Source organism: Oncorhynchus nerka, linkage group LG28 (assembly GCF_034236695.1).
Source record: "Oncorhynchus nerka isolate Pitt River linkage group LG28, Oner_Uvic_2.0, whole genome shotgun sequence".
Lineage (NCBI taxonomy): Eukaryota > Metazoa > Chordata > Actinopteri > Salmoniformes > Salmonidae > Oncorhynchus > Oncorhynchus nerka.
In genome coordinates, this window is record NC_088423.1 from 65051029 (window position 1) to 65071215 (window position 20187).

At 43.4% G+C, this 20187-nt stretch overlaps 1 protein-coding gene across 1 annotated transcript; it reads left to right on the forward strand.

Moving 5' to 3' along the window:
• The first annotated feature begins 412 nt into the window (after nucleotides 1–412).
• Nucleotides 413–19850, forward strand: LOC115113541 (V-set and transmembrane domain-containing protein 2B-like). Its single transcript, XM_029641315.2, has 5 exons — nucleotides 413–1117; nucleotides 1857–2044; nucleotides 2886–2915; nucleotides 3638–4037; nucleotides 19109–19850. Exons 1-5 carry the CDS (start codon nucleotides 1045–1047, stop codon nucleotides 19195–19197), a joined length of 780 nt encoding a protein of 259 aa, XP_029497175.1. The 5' UTR covers nucleotides 413–1044; the 3' UTR covers nucleotides 19198–19850.
• The last annotated feature ends 337 nt before the right edge of the window (nucleotides 19851–20187 follow it).

Genomic DNA, 20187 nt, shown 5'->3' on the forward strand with positions numbered 1-20187 from the left:
TTAAATAGGAGCAAGACTGTGTTGAGTGGTTCAATATCATAGTGAGATTGATTTTAATCCGAATTACAACATTGTCTGTTTGAGGGAATACGGATTATCCCGGTGGTTATAATACCAGAGGCTGTGCGACAGCTGACCAATACTGCAACAACAAAAGTAGAAAGCGCTGCAGTTTTTCTGTAGGCCTATTTTTCACATTAAATAAATACAAATCTCGGCTCCTGCTGATTTTAGAGTGGCTTGTTGATTTTGGAAAGAAAACAGCATGAATCATCTTGATTCTATATGTTTTAAGGGCTGGCATTTCGTTTGGACGTCAGGTTGTGAGAATTGTCCTCGTAGGTTGTGCCGCGCGTTGATTTGAGGGAAGGGTTGATTAGGTTTCAACGCGCGTCAAGCTATCGGTGGCGTCGCGCGCACGCCACACTAAGTTAGTGGGTTTGGAAATGCTAAAGCGCCTCCTCACTGATATGCACACGCACACAAAGCAGACGGATCCGCTCGCGAAGCTAGGACCTATCTACTGATCCTCCAGGTCTTAGTACAAAACACGGGAATCTCGTCCACGGCAGGTCCTCTTTATGGGAGCGGACACAAGGATGGTTATGTAATGGGTCTTGGAGAAGTGCCCGGGAAACATTCCCTTCACGTGGAAAGCAGAATGAGCAGGTTTCTTTCAGCCGAGAAGAAGTTTGGTTTCGACCTGAAGCACATCAGGAAATAAGGAATCACAGTTATAAGGGGATAATAACAGAATATAGAGCAGCTGCAGAACATTCTCACTGGTCAAGAGAGGGTATTCTGGTTCGCACCTTTGGATTGTACGTTTTTCGCCTGGCTGGCAGGAAAACATATTGGAGTACGTTATTTGGATCTTGTGAAATATCTTGAATCTTTGGGAAAGCTAACGAATTCCCCCAACATATCAGAGACGAACGCTTGCCCATCATGGAAATTGAAATGTTGATGTTATAAAGATACATTTATGGTCAAATGACCGTCTTCACGCGCTCTCTAATCTAACGACCCTGGGATATCTATGAGATGGAAAAACGGGGACTCAACGGCGTCCTTTATTATTTAATTCTTAACGCACCCTTGTTCTTCTGTGTAAATGGTAAGTCAACTTTGATAGTCGTGGCATGCCGTGCTTTTGATGGTGAACACAAATGCTGTCAATCGAACAGCCCCTGTGGTTAGATTTTTGATTTCAAGCTGTTGTGATATGGACCGGAACGAGTCATTATTTGAAGTCGAGCGCATTATTATGCTGCAGTGACTTGGTCGTTATGAGTATAAAAAAAACGAATTACGTTATCGATTAAATGATACATGGGTGAGAGAATAGATTGATAGGATTCAAGTATTAGACGAACACATGTCAAAACTGTGCTTCAGCAGTTTTGCATTATATCCACATTTCCTCAGTTATGCTAAGCCTAATGCTAGATCAACATGATCTCTCAAAACACGTAAAGCAACAATAATTGGTATTCTCATAGTGACCAAATACTTGTATTTATTCCGTTACAGGTTATATCAAACGCCATGGTCATTTCAATTCACAGTACACAGTACACAGGTCACATAAAGCCAATACGCCTAGTTGTGTAGGCTACCTTTGCGTCATTGCTTCATTGTCTATTTTCTTTTATGTCTTAAAGTAATATAAACTGATATTTAAATTGAATGGCAACCTGAAAATGATTGTATTGCGAAATACAGACAATGTGGAAACGGATCTCACTAAAGCGCATGTCAGTTGTCTGTCATGAGGCTACGTAATCTCAGACCTTTGTAAATGTGTTATTCCAACATAGTAATCTATTCTATACGTTCTCTTTTCTCAATGTTAGCTACGTTTACTGAAGTGCCCAAAGATGTGAGTGTCAGTGAGGGAGAAGACGTTGAGATGCCGTGCGCCTTTCGGGCCATCGGATCATCGCCCTTCTCGCTTGAGATCCAGTGGTGGTACCTAAAGGAGACAACACCTAAAGAACTTGCACACGAACTGCAAATAAGCGCTCCGGCGAACAGAGCCAAGGTAATGCTGTCCCCATGACAGAGAGGGCAGGTTGGGCTGCTCCCGGTCAACTACTGAGAGGGGCTCTGTTTAAATGTTCGAAGTTGCACCAAAAGTGATTGACACGTACGGCTACGGCTGTGTGTGCAATCTGGCCTTTCATGATGGCATCGCCATATGTACGACATATGTCGCTGTTTATTTGATGGACTCCATTACAACATGTTTGCCGACTAAAAGCACGTGAAGGGATATACTGGAGATTATAAACACTGTGTGGCCATTCATATTAAAGAAGGGGGTGTGTATATTGTGCGGGAGGGGGGGCGTCACACCTAATGATACAAATGGTACTTGTTTGATTTTAAAATTAGTTCAGGGAGAGTTCTCATGCATGCAGCAGAAATACCCACGTTGGAATATTCCATAATGCTGTTGGATAACTGTGACATGATTACGCAATCTGTGCCTCTGTTTCAATCGACTCAGGGACACAGAACAACCCCATCTGTAGTTTCTGCTCTGTTATTTAAGCACAATAAACATGCACTAGAAAACACAAACGAGCAGTTATGACAGCTCGAGAGTTAATGCAGCTGTTGCTGTCCATGCATGGTGCTGATGTCAATGCACGCTGTTTCGGGCAGGTTTGGGAACAACGCAACTGTTGCTGTCCATGGTGCTGATTCCAATGCGCGCAGCTGTAGAAACAATTGTACAACGTCGAAAGCGATTCAAAATTGCACTTGGAATTCCAATTGTGTTGAAGCTCATATCCTAAAGTGTAATTGCTATTAACGAGAGTATTATGCAGTCTTGTTCTCTGGCTGACCATAACACTTCGACAAATTTCTGATTTCAGGTCACTCAAAAGGATGCCACAAAAATAAGCGTAAGTGTTTTTGTTTCCTCGTATCCAACTGAAGCATTCACGCTAAAACTTTATCATAGCGTAGATATCTATCTGATTTCTTCAAATGTTGTATATGGCAGCACAGTTTAAGTCCCATAATGCATTTGAGTAATAGAAGGTTTATAAACGTTGTTCAAGATCATAGGGCTAGCCACATCATATGGCCAAGTGTCGCTATGGAGGTCGATGGACAATATTTTAGCACAAGCTATGGTGGTAACTGTCCACGCCTCTGTTGCAAGTGGGCATTTTTCCAAGCATCGTTTTTTTCTAGACTTACGACTCCATTTTGTACAGTTGGCTCAAACCTGGCTGGCTCACCATTATCATGTCGCCTTTATAATATAAATATAGCCTAATCTTGTTTTGAAATGTATCCAGAGACTTGCCACACAACAGGCAGCATTAAATCTGCCATGTTTAGGCCCACCACTAAACTGCGACGTTATTGCATTTTCCTGCGGAGAAGCAAGTTATTTCTCTATTGAGACTGCGTCCACACGTTTAAGATTTTGGAGGGATTATAGGCCTTTAGGATTTAGGCTATCAAACCCATAAGCCCTCATCGCGTGCTGCATATGTGGCAGTAGTCTAATGAGTGACCGGCATAGTCTACTTTGATATAGACATATTTTTTATCGAAACCAACAGGTTATACTGTGCATGTAGCAATTTATCCCTTTCTCTGTTTCTCTTTGTAGACTGTGAGGGTGCAGGGCAGCGCCATATCTCACAGGCTTAGTCTCTCCAAGGTGCGAAAAGAGGACGAAGGGGTGTACGAGTGCCGGGTTTCCGACTTGTACTCCGACGAGACTCAGGAATACAAGGTTCAAGCCACCCTCCGGGTGATTCCGCGTGATGGCATGGTGGCGGAGGAGGCCGTGTCCCACATTCAGAATAGATGGCCACTGAGGAACAGCAAGGACGCGGTGGCCGGGGGGCGGGCTACCTCTGAGCCGGGTCAGGGAAAGCCTCGTGTGCCTCCTCCAGCGGGAAATGGCCCCCTCCCCGCCAGCACGATGACCACCGCCTCTGCAGCAAAGTCCTCAGCTTCGCCAAGGCCCGGCAATGCGGCCATCCTCCGACAGCAGCACGGAGCTGGTAAGTTAAAGTGCAACAGTGACACCTAGTGATACAAGGGTAGAAGATGGGGAGTTTGTGTGTGTTACTCCTCCATCTCATGTCAGACCATCAGGAGCATGTCATTCAGATCGGTGATTTACCCTCTTTGAGTGAATAATAAATTACACTGACACTTTTATTGTCATTGAATAATATAATGTTATTTACAAATAATATATTTGATGATGTTTGTGTAGAGAATACAACCTGTTACATGTAATTATATTGCTTCACAGGGCAGTGTTTCTTACGGGGAGGTATTCTTTATTTCATCATAATACAAAAAAATGCATTTATCCATGCTGGGACACATCTACCTATCTTGCCACCAGTTGAGACATTTGTTTTTTGCCAGAGGTTTTTGTCAGACTATGGAGAGTGAGGGAAGGTGTGTATGTATATGCAGTAGGTATCGTAAATATTCATCCCCTTGTTTTTTTACTCACATTTTCTTGCGTGGCATAGTGGGATTGAAATGTCATTGTCATTGATCTACACACAATTCTCCATTATGTCAAAGTGAAAAGAATATTAACAAATTAATAGGCCTACAAATGAAATAACTAAAATATAGTTGTTGCACAAGTATTCACCCTTTTTGTTTAGGCAAGCCTAAATTAGTTCAGGAGTAAAATGAAGCTTAGAAAATCACATAATAAGTTACATGGACTCACTCTGTATGAAGTAATAAGGGTTGACATTATTTTTTTAATGGCTAACCCTTCCTCTGTCCCCCATACAACATAAATAAGGCCCCTCAGTCAAGTGTTGAATTTCAAGCACAGATTCAACTACAAAGACCAGTGAGCTTTTCAAAAGCCTCGTAAAGAAGGGCAGTGATTGGTAGATGGGTAACATTAACAAATTAGACATTGAATATCTCTTTATTGAGCATGGTCAAGTTAATAATGATGCTGTGGATGATGTACTAAACCAGCCAGACACAACAAAAGTCTTTCTTAACTGAGCTGTAGGAGAATATGGAAACTCCTCCGGGATGTCACCATGAGGCCAATAGTGATTTCAAAACAGCTACAGAGTTCACTGGCTGTGAAGGGAGGAAACTGAAGATCGATCAGCAACATTGTAGTTACTCGACAATAATGTCCTAAATGACAGAGTGAATAGAAATAGAAAAGACTGTGGCTGAAATGGTGAATCCACTAGTTTGAAAGGGTTTCCGCATACTTTTGTATACATACATGATAAACAAATCAAAATATATTTTAGATTATAGATTCTTTAAAATAGCCACTCTTTGCCTTGATGACAGCTTTGCACACAATGAGTAGGTGTGTCCAAACTTTTGTCGAGCACTGTATACATTTGAAGTCTGAAGTTTACATACACCTTAGGCAAATACATTTAAACTCAGTTTTTCACAATTCCTGACATTTAATCCAAGGACATTCCCTGTCTTCTGTCAGTTAGGATCACCACTTTATTTTAAGAATGTGAAATGTCAGAATAATAGTAGAGAGAATTATTTATTTCAGCTTTTATTTCTTTCATAACATTCCCAGTGGGTCAGAAGTTTACATACACTCAATTAGCATTTGGTAGCATCGCCTTTAAATTGTTTCACTTGGGTCAAACATATCAGGTAGCCTTCCATAAGCTTCCCACAATAAGTTGGGTGAATTGTGGCCCATTCCTCCTGACAGAGCTGGTGTAACTGAGTCAGGTTTGGAGGCCTCCTTGCTCGCACAGGCTTTTTCAGTTCTGCCCACACATTTTCTATAGGATTGAGGTCAGGGCTTTGTGATTTCCACTCCAATACCTTGACTTTGTTGTCCTTAAGCAATTTAGCCACACCTTTGGAAGTATGCTTGGGGTCATTGTCCATTTGGAATACCCATTTGCGACCAAGCTTAAACTTCCTGACTGATGTCTTGAGATGTTGCTTCAATATATCCACATATTTTTCCTTCCTCATTGTGCCATCTATTTTGTGAAGTGCACCAGTCCCTCCTGCAGCAAAGCATACCCACAACATGATGCTGCCACCCCTGTGCTTCACGGTTAGGATGATGTTCTTTGGCTTGCAAGCCTCCCCCTTTTTCCTCCAAACATAACGATGGTCATTATGGCCAAACAATTCTATTTTTGTTTCATCAGACCAGAGGACATTTCTCCAAAAAGTATGATTTTTGTCCCCATGTGCAGTTTAAAACCATAGTCTGGCTTTTTTTATGGCGGTTCTGGAGCAGTGTCTTCTTCCTTGCTGAGCGGCCTTTCAGGTTTGTCAATATAGGACTTGTTTTACTGTGGATATCGATACTTTGTGCCTGTTTCCTCCAGCATCTTCAGAAGGTCCTTTGCTGTTGTTCTGGGATTGATTTGCACTTTTTGCACCAAAGTACGTTCATCTCTAGGAGACAGAACGTGTCTCCTTCCTGAGCGGAATGACGACTGCGTGGTCCCATGGTGTTTACACTTACGTACTATTGTTTGTACAGATGAACGTGGTACCTTCAGGCATTTGGAAATTGCTCCCAAGGATGAACCAGACTCGTGGAGGTCTACAATTTTTTTTCTGAGATCTTGGCTGATTTATTTTGATTTTCCCATAATGTCAAGCAAAGAGATACTGAGTTTGAAGGTATGACTTGAAATACATCCACAGGTACACCTCCAATTGACTCAAATGATGTCAATTAGCCTATCAGAACCTTCTAAAGCCATGACCTCATTTTCTGGAATTCTCCAAGCTGTTTAAAGGCACAGTCAACTTTGTGTACGCACAATTATGACCCACTGGAATTGTGATACAGTGAATTAAAAGTGAAATAATCTCTCTGTAGACAAAGGTTGGAAATATTACTTGTGTCATGCACAAAGTAGACCTAACCGACTTGCCAAAACTATAGTTTGTTAAGAAATTTGTGGAGTGGTTGAAAAATGAGTTTTGCATTTCTGCACTGCTAGAGCTTCCCCTGTCAACTTTAAGTGCTATTATTGTGAAGTGGAAATATCTAGGAGCAACAACGGCTCAGCCGTGAACTGGTAGGTCACACAAGCTCACAGAATAGGACCACAGAGTGCTGAAGCGTGTAGCATGTAAAAATAATCTTATCTGTAGCACGTAAAAAATAATAATCTTCAGTTGCAACACTCACTATCGAGTTCCAAACTGCCTCTGGAAGCAACGTCAACACAATAATTGTTCGCCAGGCGAGGTTAATGAAATGGTTTCCATGGCCGAGCAGCCGCACACAAGCCTAAGATCACCATGTGCAATGCTAATCGTTGGCTGGAGTGGTGTAAATCTCGCCGCTATTGGACTCTGCAATAGTGGAACCGTGTTCTCTGGAGTGATGATTCACGCTTCACCATCTGGCAGTCCGACAGACAAATCTGGATTTGACGGATGCCAGGAGAACGCTACCTGCCCGAATACATAGTGCCACCTGTAAAGTTTGGTAGAGGAGGAATAATTGTCTGGGGCTGTTTTTCATGATTCGGGCTAGGCCCCTTAGTTCCAGTGAAGGGAAATGTTTGGTACTTTTTACCGCTTTTTCTACCCAATTTTGTGATATCCAATTGGTAGTAGTTACAGTCTTGTACCATGGCTGCAACTCCCGTACGGACTCGGAAGAGGCAAAGGTCGAGAGCCGTGCATCCTCCGAAACACAACCCAGGCTAGCCGCACTGCTTCTTCACACACTGCCCGCTTAACCTGGAAGCCAGCCACACTGTGGAAACACTGTACAGCTGTTGACTGAAGTCATCATACTGAAGTCATCATACATGCGCCCGGACGCCACAAGGAGTCCCTAGAGTGCGATGGGACAAGGACATCCCAGCAGGCCAAACCCTACCCTAACCCGGATGACGCTAGGGCAATTGTGCGCCGCCTCATGGGTCTCCGTTGGTGGCCGGCTGCGACACAGCCCAGGATCGAACCTGGATCTGTAGTGATGCCTCTAGGACTGAGATGCATTGCCTTAGAGCGCTACGCTACTCAGTAGGCCCGTGAAGGGAAACCTTAACGCTACAGCATACAATGACATTCTAGACGGTTCTGTGCTTCCAACTTTGTGGCAACAGTTTGGGGAAGGTCCTTTCCTGTTTCAGCATGATAATGCCCCTGTGCACAAAATGAGGTCCATACAGAAATGGATTGTCGAGATCAGTGTGGAAAACATTGACTTGCCTGCACAGAGCCCTGACCTCAACCCCATCGAACACCTTTGGGAAGAATTGGAAGGCCGATTGCGAGCCAGGCCTAATCACCCAACATCAGTGCCCGACCTCACTAATGCTCTTGTGGCTGAATGGAAGCAAGTCCCCGTAGCAATGTTCCAACTTCTAGTGGAAAGCCTTCCCAGAAGAGTGAAGGCTGTTATAGCAGCAAAGGGTGGACCAACTCCATATTAATGCCCATCATTTTGGAATGAGATGTTCAAAGAGCAGGTGTCCACATACTTTTGCAGTATATACGGTGCCTTCAGAAAGTATTCAGACCCCTTGACTTTTCCCACATTTTGTTGCGTTACAGACTTATTATAAAATGAATAACAGAAAAATAAATGTCCATCATTCTGCAAACAATACCCCATAATGACAAAGTGAAAACAGGTTTTTAGAAATGTTTGCTAATTTATTAAATACGAAAAACAGAAATATGTTATTTACATTAGTATTCAGACCCTTTGCTATGAGACTCGAGAATTGAGCTCAGGTCCATCCTGTTTCAATTGATTATCCTTGAAATGTTTCTACAACATTGGAGTCCACCTGTGGTAAATTCAATTGATTGGACATGATTTAGAAAGCCACACACCTGTCTATAAGGTCCCACAGTTGTCAGTGCTTGTTAGAGCAAAATCCAAGTCATGAGGTCGAAGGAATTGTCCGTAGAGCTCCGAGACAGGATCGTGGTAGTGGCACAGATCTGGGGAAGGGTATAGCATCATGTCTGGAGGAAACCTGGCACCATCCCTACATGAAGCATGGTGGTGGCAGCACCATGCTGTGGGGATGTTTTTCAGTGGCAGGGAGACTAGTCAGGATCAAAGCAAAGATGAACGGAGCAAAGCACAGAGAGATCCTTGATGAAAACCTGCTCCAGAGTGCTCAGGACCTCAGACTGGGGCAAAGGTTCACCTTCCAACAGGACAACAGCCAAGACAACGCAGGAGTGGCTTTGGGGCAGGTCCCTGAATGTCCCTGAGTGGCCCAGCCAGAGCCTGGACTTGAAACCGCTCAAACATCTCTGGAGAGACGTGAAAATACCTGTGCAGCAACGTTCCCCATCCAACCTGACAGAGCTTGGGAGGATCTACAGAGAAGAATGGGAGAAACTCCCCAGATTCAGGTCTGCCATGCTTGTAACGTGATACCCAAGAAGACTAAATGCTGTAATAGCTGCCAAAGGTGCTTCAAAAAAGTACTGAGTACAATGGTCTGAATTATTACATGCTGACCAGACCGGACACATCGCGTGCACCGCACAATACATTTAGAAATCCATGTTATTCAATTATTACACCCACACTGCTCGCGTGCGCCAACGAGCGTCTGCGATGCCAAGGGCTAAAATAGAACTCCTTTCTATTTCTGACGCAGATCGTGCTGAAAGTTCTGCCTCTCCCATCTCCTCATTGGTTTATAGAAGCAGGTACCCACGTGCCATCTCTTCATTGGTTATAACCAAGTGGGTGATTGAAAAATGAACTGTTTTTCCGGTAGTAAGACTATGAAAGTTTAGATGCCGATCACCATATAAAGTTCAAAGATGAAAAAGCCTTGCAGGAGGAGAGATGACTAGAAACGATTCGGTTGGCCGTTTTATGTGTGGATTAACTGTCGGAGTAAAAGACCTTGTGCATTTCAGGTAAAATAACAACTCAATGTTTATAACCCAGGACAAATTAGCAATCTAGCTAAATAGGACAAATTAGGACAAATTAGCTAGCAAGTGCAAGCTAACTAGCTAAATTGCCATACATGTTTAATGCTTTTCGACCTGTCCCCAAATGAATGTCATTGGTTCAGAGTTTGTTTTGATATTTTAACCTGCGTGTCGTGATCGCGTTTGGTGTAGGGACACAAAATAAATTTATGCACGATAGCGCACGATGGCGCACGCACGCAGCCGGTTTGGGTTCCGTGATATGTAAATATGATATTTCAGTTAATTATATTTTATAAATTAGCAAAAATGTCTAAAAAACTGTTTTTGCTTTGTCATTATGGGGCATTGTGTGTAAATTAATGAGGGGAAAAAAACAATTTAATCAATTTCAGAATAAGGCTGCAATGTAACAAAATGTGGAAAAAGTCAAGGGGTCTGTCCTCAATGCAAAGCCTTATGTTTGGGGCAAATCCAACACAACACATCCCTGAGTAACTGTCTCCTTATTTTCAAGCTTAGTGGTGGCTGTATCATGGTATGGGTATGCTTGACATCGGCAAAGATTTGGTTGTTTTTCAGGATAAAATGAAACGGGATGAAACACAGGCACAATCCTAGAAGAAAACCTGCTTTACACCAGGGGCGAAACTTTGGTTTTAGAAGTGTGGCGGACACAAATTAGTATATATATATACTAATTTGTGTCCGCCACACTTCTAAAACCAAAGTATATATATATGTATGTATGTATGTCTGTATGTATGTGTGTATGTGTGTGTGTGTGTGTGTGTATATATATATTACACTATACTAATTTGTGATCTACCAGCTTTAATATTGCAGATAGATCGTTGCTTCCATCAATGTAATTGTTTGCTATATATTTTCCAACTGTGCTGTGATGTTTCACAAAAGTTCTGAACCTTTCTATTCTCATAGATCTCCATACTTCATAATGCAAAAAAAATGTGAGAAATCCAAGGGGGGGTGAATACTTAGGATGGAGAGTGACAGGTTCTTGCCTTTATAGTGTCCACCATATAGAGACAGAAATGATGAAGATGTGATTCACAATGGCCATGGATATGAGGTCTCCTCATGATCTCCACACTATAACGTGAGCGCGCCTTAATGCAGCCCTTGGAGAGAGCGAGAAGGGGGCTATCTCACACGTCAGACTCGCTACTGATCGATGAAGCGCACTCCTGAATAATTCAATTTCACAGACTCCGCGGGAGGGTTTCACTCGCCGTTCTGCCATATCAGACTTACAGCCGCTGACGCAGTGGTGGTGCAGCGTGGGAGACATGTCTGGCTGGGGTGGATGCACACTTATCAGTATGTGCGTTAGCATGTAACTGTGTGCTGATGTATGTTTTGTGTGTGTGTGTGTGTGTGTGTGTGTGTGTGTGTGTGTGTGTGTGTGTGTACAGACGTGATGTGAAAGCAGCCACGGAGACCGTGTTCATATCTCTGGCTGGAAGCATGTGTCCAGATTCCTCCTCTTTCCTGGCTATTGCTGTCAGTGCGTTGGTGGTTTGCAGGGTGACTAAGGGGGTAATGTAGAGCAAGGCCCTCCTCTAATGATAGGCTGTTGCCAGGGTTCTGGCCTCTTTACACGGGGCTTGTCTCTCCCCTCAAGGGTTCTGTACTTCTGTGTGGGGATTAGAGTGAAAGGAACTCCTGATGGGAAGTTTTCCGAAAGACTTTAGAGGCCCTTGGAGGAGACATTGTGGGAAGTTTCATTCTCTGTTCCTTGCCTATTGTGTCTATCGTACTCAGTGTTGTGTCAGCTCGACGTGTGCTGTGGCTTGTTGGGGTGGCTGTTCTCCCCTTGCTGTGGCCTTGTCCTCGGGGCAGAGGAGGACAGCTAATGGGGCCATAACTGGAGGAGAGGACTCCAGAGGAAACAGTTACACAACTCTACCTGTGTCCCCGAGTGCAGTGCTTCGTCTCTGCTGTCACTACTAGTCCCGACTTCAGTAATATCATCCAACAACATGTACATCTAAATGTATGCTTGAAGCCAATGCCATCTACAGAGCCTTGAGTTCCATTGAAAATGTAATCAACAGAGTTGTGCAAATTGGTCATTTGGAAGCCTACATTTACTTCTACATGTTAGTCATTTATAGCAGACTCTCTCATCCAGAGGCCAGGGATCCATTTGGTCTTCTCTATGTGATCCGAATCCCTTACTTTCTGAATGAAGCTGACTGCCAACCGAGGGGTAATAATGCTGAAAACACCGAACTAATAGAATGGCACCATGCTGTTAGTCCTCCTCGTGTTCAGAACACGGATGCTGCCATCCTGGACATGTACCGTGGACGTGAGAATAGCCTGGAGCACAGTAAATGGCCTTCTCCTAGGAACTGGCATTGTGGATCAGCGTGCTCGGCCAACCCTGTCCTTAGCGAAGCGAGACAGAGGCGGCCATTTGGCGAGAAAAATCTAACAATATCGTTGCCAGTTCACTGATTCCTCTCTCTCTCTCTCTCTCTCTCTCTCTCTCAACATGACCCCCATTTTCTCCAAAACACAATACAATAGAGGCAGTATTCTTGTCCACGTATTTAATGTAGCAACAATGACATTGAATCCTTTTCGGCCAAATGAGCAGTTACTACCTTTTTACTTGGTTTTGATTTATTTGTATTTTATTTAACCTTTAATTAACAATGCAAGTCAGTTAAGAACAAATTCTTATTTACAAAGATGGCCTACCCCGGCCAAACCTGGACGAAGCTGTGCCAATTATGCACCACCCTATGGGACTCCCAATCACGGCCAGATGTGAATCAGCCTTCATTCAAACCAGGGACTGTAGTGTCACCTCTTGCACTGAGATGCAGTGACTTCGACCGCTATGCCACTCGGGAGCAGAATAATGCTCTGTTTAGATTACAAAACGAGGTTAGGCAGCCATTGTTAGGGCAATTGGATTGACTGACCAACATTCATATATGTACATCATACTGAGCAGTGATACATGTATGCTCCAGTTCTAAATAATGATTTAGTAATGGGAAAACAACATCATCTGAGGATCAGAGGTATTACAGACTGACCTCTGGGCTTGTTGTCTTAACTTGATTGTCTAGGACAGAGCAAGGCAAACTCACCTGTTGAATTATGAGAATCTGATGCATATTATTTTTCTTATATAACAGCGCAATATTCCTTCAAATTGTCTGGTCAGCATTTGCTTCTCTGTCTCTCGTCATGTATCTCTGTCAGACTAAATCAAATACAGTAAATCAATCCATCTAAAAGTGCCCTCCTGACACGTTTACGTTGACTGTGGGAGACAGAATCTTTTTTTCTTTTTTTTCTTTCTTTAAGTGAACCCCTCAACATATTTGTCAACAGATTGTGAAGGTTAAAAAGCACCCTGGCATACGTGAAAGATTGGCCCTCCCTTGTCGTACCACAATAACAACAGGTGAGGGGGAAAAAATGTGATCTGGCCCGCCTCTCGGAAATGCGTGCATCTGTCACTTTTCTGCAATGTCATCTGGCTGAGTGGCAGAAACAATTCATATTAAAGGGGAAATGCCACGGGCATGGGGCAGATAAGCTGGCCCCTCAGCACACTGTCAGGTGTCTCAAATTGCCTCTCAAATGTTTCATTTTTCATCTGGGGGTTTGGTGGCCTTGCTGGGATAACAGATCAACGTGCAGTGCACCATTCTCCAGCGCTTCACAGGGAACCAGATTGATAGTCCCATGGAGGATCAGTGGCTAACACTTTGGGGATGGTGGCTGTCTATCATGAATTCACAGTGGAAAGTGTGGCGGACTGCACAGCTGTGAATGTTCCTCCTGGTTCTCAATTCACGAACAGAAAAACGACGACACAACAGTGAAATGGAACCTTGTTGAAACTTGAATACAACCATCCGTGGAATCACAAGCTCTACTCCCAGCATTTTCCAACATTGGAAACAGAATATTATTCGAAAGAGCATTTCTTTGTTTGCGGCACCTCCCAAGCATTTATACAATAGTGTTGTCCCTTACGTAAAACAATATTTCAGATTCATTTAAAGTATCTCAGTAATTCGGCTTACTTGTTTCACGAAATCAACCTGTATGTTAGGCCAATCTGAAAGCCAATTGCAATGTGAACCGCTATTACTTAGATCATTAATGAATCAATCATCGAATTAATTCACTGGAATATTCTAATTAGAATGATTGACTATCTATATTGATTATGGACTGCTTGATTAAAAGGAACATTTGGTAAGTGGAAATATTCCACATTGTGGATGTGACTGTGGGAGTTAGTTCGATAATGTTGCTGTTTGTATTATTCACAGTGAAAGTGAGGTGAGAAAGAAGTTGACTATGCAATTTATTTATTTATCCATTATTCTACCAGGTAAATTGACTGAGAACACATTCTCATTTGCAGCAACGACCTGGGGAATAGCTACAGGGGAGAGGAGGGGGATGAATGAGCCAATTGTAAACTGGGGATTATTAGGTGACCGTGATGGTTTGAGGGCCAGATTGGGAATTTAGCCGAAAGACTGCACCCTACACAGGGCAGCCCTGGGGCATTGGGATATTTTTTTAGACCAGAGGAAAGAGTGTCTCCTACTGGCCCTCCAACACCACTTCCAGCAGCATCTGTTCTCCCATCCAGGGACTGACCAGGACCAACCCTGCTTAGCTTCAGAAGCAAGCCAGCAGTGGTATGCAGGGTGGTATGCTGCTGGCAATACGATATGCAATAATATTAAAAACTGTGACTGTGTGCACTCAACAGTTCATCGAAAGGACTTGGCAGATGAACTTGTTTGGTAGGGAGTGAGGAGGATGGCATAGAGCATGAGGACAGCCAGACAGTGATGATGCAAGAGCTCACTTGAATACACCTACCCAAAATGCAATGGTCTGCTTGCTACTCTAGATTACCTTGATGTCCCTTGGCAAGAGTATTTGACTCTGGCTAGACAGCTGTCTCAATCCCTCATTAAACACCCAGTCTATCGCATCCTCTCTCTGTGTGTGTGTGTGTGTGTGTGTGTGTGTGTGTGTGTGGGGGGGAGGTTTAACGGGCTGATGTGGCTTTTCAGCTGTCAGTCTCCGCTCTAAGGACAATTATGACAAGTTTTAGGTAGCTGTCAGACTGTATGGGAAGCACTTCACTTCTCCCAATGTGATGTTGATTGACTTCCGTTGTTGACTTACATTGTTTGCCTGGTAAGAAGGCACTGTGCTGGTGTTGTCATCTCTGTGACAGATGATGGCTGGACGGTTATGGGGACTTTACATTACTCTATTATTATTGGGCCTTTGTGTTGCAGCCTATAGCTCATCCAAGACCATGAGATAGTGGGAAAAGTGTCAGAGAAGTGGAGAGTATTCTCTTAAATAAGTGGTCCCTTTCAACTGTAAGGAAAGACACTACATGACCAATATGGAACAACGGTAGCTGGCAATCCATGATGGTAGAACTCTGTAGCAGTTCTCTTTATTGTCGGTACCCCAAGCAGTCAGAGTTGCAAAACTATGGCGCACTGCAGGGTGAAGTGGTGGAGGAGGACTTGTTTGCCTCACCCTCAGCTTGTATTATTGAACTTCCAAGGCTTTATAGTTTCCATGTGGTGAAGAAGCCTGTTGGAGTTCAACCTCCCCTAAACAAAAGAGAACGTTCACTTGTGACCCGTGAATCCATGAGGACAAACTGAGGCACCAACAAGAGAAAACATCACACAAAATCCCTCTTTGTGTGTTCAGTCCAGTTAAAACGAATAGAACAAAGTCAACCACCTGTGTGGAAGTCGTGTCTTTGTTAGCCAAGCTCGGTCAATAGTTCCCTCTTTTTTCCTCTGTCTCTCTTTGCAACATAGCCTTTTTGTATTTATTTGTCCTGTCTCTATCTGCAGTACGTTGCGTTGCACTCCCCATTGAACAATCCATGCTCTGAAAACGGTTTTTGTTTCTTTATCCACATCTGTGCTTTCAGTCGTTCTGTTTGTCCTCCCCCATATGCGATTCCTAATCATCCCCCTATTCAGCCGTCTAGCAGATGCCAACCGTAACCTTCGAGAATAGTGATGTCATCCTAATGGCCATTAGTTACAGGTCTCCACAGTGCATAGCTGCTACTCTACAGAAAACACTCATATTGAACAGAACGATGAGATTGTGCCTCTCGTCCAAGGGGTTCTGCTTTAGGTCAATTGTCAATGTCTGCTAATGTGTGAGTGAGACAGAGAGTGAGACAGAGAGTGAGACAGAGAGTGAGACAGAGAGTGAGACTGAGAGTGAGACTGAGAGTGAGACTGAGAGAGGAAGAGAGAGAGAGAAATCAAGTGTACACCTCACAGGGCTGGTGTACTAATGACAGTAATTATTGTGCGAATAGGGCATGTAGCTGAGTCATAGCTAGCGTTTGTACACTGTAGGGGTGTATTGTTTCTGCTTCACTTTGCCCCCAATGAGCTGCAATGTGATCTCCAAATAATGTGTTGGGCCTATTCATTTGCCATATTTCAACACCCCCACGTCATACACCACAGATGGCTTTTTAACCCAATGTCCCAGGTTTTAGTTTCCAAATACTTGAATGTGGTGGGTTATATAAAGTATCGCAGATTGTCGGCAGTTAAATAGACTATTGAATTCATTGTGTTTTTAAAGGTCGAGGTTTTACTCTCACAACCTGACATTTCCATTGGACGTGAAACATTGGCTAACTGATTTATCCGCAGTAGGCAGATGATCTTACAGACACTGTGTTCTGAGGTTAAGTGTCTGCTTTGATTGATTCAAAACTTAGTGGAGAATCCTCTGAACCCTCAAGGCAAAGCGATGTCATTCCCACAGAGAGATACCCACTGGTACTAAAACATGGTTCAACGATAAACAAGACTATTCCCCTACAGAGTGTCGGGGTGAATTTGGAGTTGGAGCAGTGTGTGCTCCTATGAGTGTAAACTTATTTTCTCTTATGTAGTGCTTCCAGTAGAGGGGATGAGTGCGGATGGAGTAATGCCTTGGTGTTACACGTTTAGCGACTGCTGTGTTAACGTGCGGAGTGATTCTGGCAACAATGGTCCTGGGGAGTGGTTCTCGGGTTTTAGCTGATTTGTGTGGGTTTATTCATGTTGTTATTTTCAGGGCTTCCGTTTGACCTTTGTACAGCTGTACCTGCATTCCGTCTTCAATGCACACATATTTGAATTGTCCGAGTAGGAGAGTGTCTGATAAAGATCACCACGGATGACACAGGGTGAAACCAATGGTTTAATGTGGTTGTGGATAGAAAATAATGACTTTTCCTTGAGTCTGATGAAGTTGTAGAATATTCTATAGAATAGAGTAGAATTGAACATAGAACAGAGGGGTTTTGTGCCAAAGATTTCATACACATGTTAGAGGCGTCAGAGCGTGAGAAGAAGTTCTGGTTTCTCAAGCAGGGCACCTGAAAAGTCTGGGTTTCCCCAGTGCTAAATTAATACCTATTAACACAAGATACGAACTTAGAACAGAGGTGGATCATTGCGTGACTCACCAATTTCAAAAGGTGATCTGAGGAAGTCCTCTGGTCCTTACCAATATCACAACTGATAATCCTGCTCTGTTTCCACATTTCAATCCCAAAGTGCTTTTCTACTCAGGAAATTATTATTATTTTTCAACTCATTTAGATTGGATTGGACATTTTAAAGACGTCTGTGACAAGCACCTGCCATAAGGGGTGGTTGTAAGGGTCTGGCTGGGGCTGAGGTGGGGTGCGTCATGAGGGGACAGGAGCAGTCAGAGCCGGCTGTCTCCAGATAGCCTTAAGTAAACACCTGTCATTTGGATCCTTGGTGAGGAGGCTCAGATAAGCTGCCCTGTCCAGATGCTGTCCATCACTCTACAGCCAATCTACTCAATGACCACGGAAGACAGAGAGAGTGCAGAGCAGATAGAGAGAGATTTTAAAAGGGCAAAGGAAAAGAAATGTGGCAAGAATAAAATGAGGGGTGGGACACAGAAGGAGGGATACAGTTCACAAAGAGGTACAGTGCCAGAGACATAAACAGAGAGCGGATGGAAGGCCATGAGAGATTGAAACAATCGATGTAGTGTGGGGGAGAAACCAGGGGAATTGATGCGAAGATTAGAGCCAATCAGCGAATCAACGTTCAGCGAAATATGGAGAAAGACATTTGGTCTGATGCTTTCTCACTCACTCCATTTTGCCCTGAATACACTGCAGCTCTGTCTGTGATTAAGACAGCTGGCCTGGCTCCGGGTGAGTCTTGTAAGGCACTGTTAAGCACTTGTATTGCCCTGTTTGCGTGTAGTAGAGTTCATGTCTTTGAGTTGATGTTCGTGTGGTCTTTATACCATGTCTTTGGGCTGGGGGGATGGTGGAAGTGTTGGTGTGTGGATGTGTAGCGGGGCGTGGCCTGGTTGAGAATGGAAAAACAGACGGCCGTTTCACACTAGAGGTGTCACAGAAACTCCAGCCTCGTTAAACATTGACTTATTGCGCTTGTTCCTGTGTGTGTGTGTGTGTGTGATCTGAAAAATCAATCTGGCCTGCCTTTTGTTTGTTGGGGTCTGTTCCTCGCTGACCGCGTGTGTCCGTTTATGCATGTGTGTGTGCGTATGAGAGAGTGTGCGTGTGTCATAATGAAACCGCTTTTAGCCAGCAGTTGCTCTACTGCCCAAACAGGAAATGAAACGTGTCAGACAGGGATTAGGAGCTGTATCCAAGGGCCACTCTTCCTCATGGCCAGGTTCTCCCCGGGATGTCTCCTACCTTCCTGTACAAAACAATCAGCATAAGTAGATGCCACCATTTCATGGACTCAAAAGGTAGCCTGGCAGTGTGGATGAAACTCTCACCTCTATCTCACCTCTATCTGGAACATGGCAGCAGAAGGGTGAACGAAAGTAGACTTGAGATTTTCCACAACTGCCATTTTGTCAGCCATAATTGTGTGCAATATGGCCCACGTAATACAGAATTCTACTCCTGGCAGGGAGTTAACAGATGTCATGAGCTACCGTGAGCTTCCTTAACTCTGGAGGATGTCCAATTGTTCCCATTCACCACAGCCAGGCATCCCATGGTACTGTCTTAACACGAAATCTCTCCTCAGTTTCTGTGTGCAGGTTTGATTTGAGACATTTCCACTGACCTTTCTACCCCCTCTGGTTCTCTTTGTCTGGCCAGGTTCTGGAGCCATTACCACCACTGACCCGTTCCTCTTCATCACTCTCCTGATCCTGCATAAGCTCCTCCCCTTCCTGTTTACCCAATAAGAGACTTCAACCAAACGACGACCCGAAAGTTTTCGCTTTATGTACCAAACAACGAAAGGGAAATATATATATATAGATGTATACCGTTACGGCACATCACTGAGGGTGAGGAAACGAATGGCAAAGAGAGGAGAAGAAAGGACTGACGATATAAGGACTGAATGAAAGAGAAGGAGAAGACGTGGTCTTCTGACTGGGACTAATGGGGGACACGTCTAAGAACTGAATGTATATGAATTGTGTGAGAAGCATGAAACAAGGAATCTGTGTGAATAAGAACTTCACAGCTACGTCGTACACACAACCAACATCCACTAAACGCTGCATCCTGTTTCCAAATAGTATCTGCCGTGCTTCATGCATGGCTGTTCTTATTTATTTTCGGGTGGATATCTTTGGATGTTTTATTTTCTATTTTGTATTATATTTTCAGTTCAATGGGATTTTTATTTGGAATTCATTTTTCAGGATTTTGAAATGATTTTGATCATATCTGCTTCTGGACGATTCTTTTTTTTTTTTTATTCTAGGTTGATTTGCATGAGCTGTTGAGCAGAAACCCATCATGTTTTTTTGCAGACGTCAAAGATGGGGCTTTTTTTTTTTTTAAATGTTCGGTTCATTCACGGAGACTGTGAGTCTGTGTCGTTCTGTTGCCCTCTCTCTCTCTCTTCTCTCTCTCTCTCTCTCTCTCTCTGTCTCTGTCTCTCTGTCTCTGTCTCTGTCTCTGTCTCTGTCTCTGTCTCTGTCTCTGTCTCTCTCTCTCTTATGATTTCTCCAAAGCGTTGTTTCATGATGTATACAAATATGACCTTATATATTTTGATTAAATAAGGCCCACATTACCATAGTTGTTGTTAGTCACCTTCAATAATGTTTATTTTTATTAAAGATATGGTGGTCAAAGTTAAGACATTCATTTATAAATACAAAACAAACAAAAAAACGTATTGGTATGTTGCCAACACCAGTTGAAATAAAAGTTGTTGT

Coding starts and splice junctions, on each gene's coding strand:
- LOC115113541 (XM_029641315.2), top strand. CDS start 1,045: ATGGAAAAACGGGGACTCAACGGCGTCCTTTATTATTTAATTCTTAAC. Junction 2,045..2,885: donor CTCCGGCGAACAGAGCCAAG/GTAATGCTGTCC, acceptor TTCTGATTTCAG/GTCACTCAAAAGGATGCCAC. Junction 4,038..19,108: donor CCGACAGCAGCACGGAGCTG/GTAAGTTAAAGT, acceptor TTGTCTGGCCAG/GTTCTGGAGCCATTACCACC.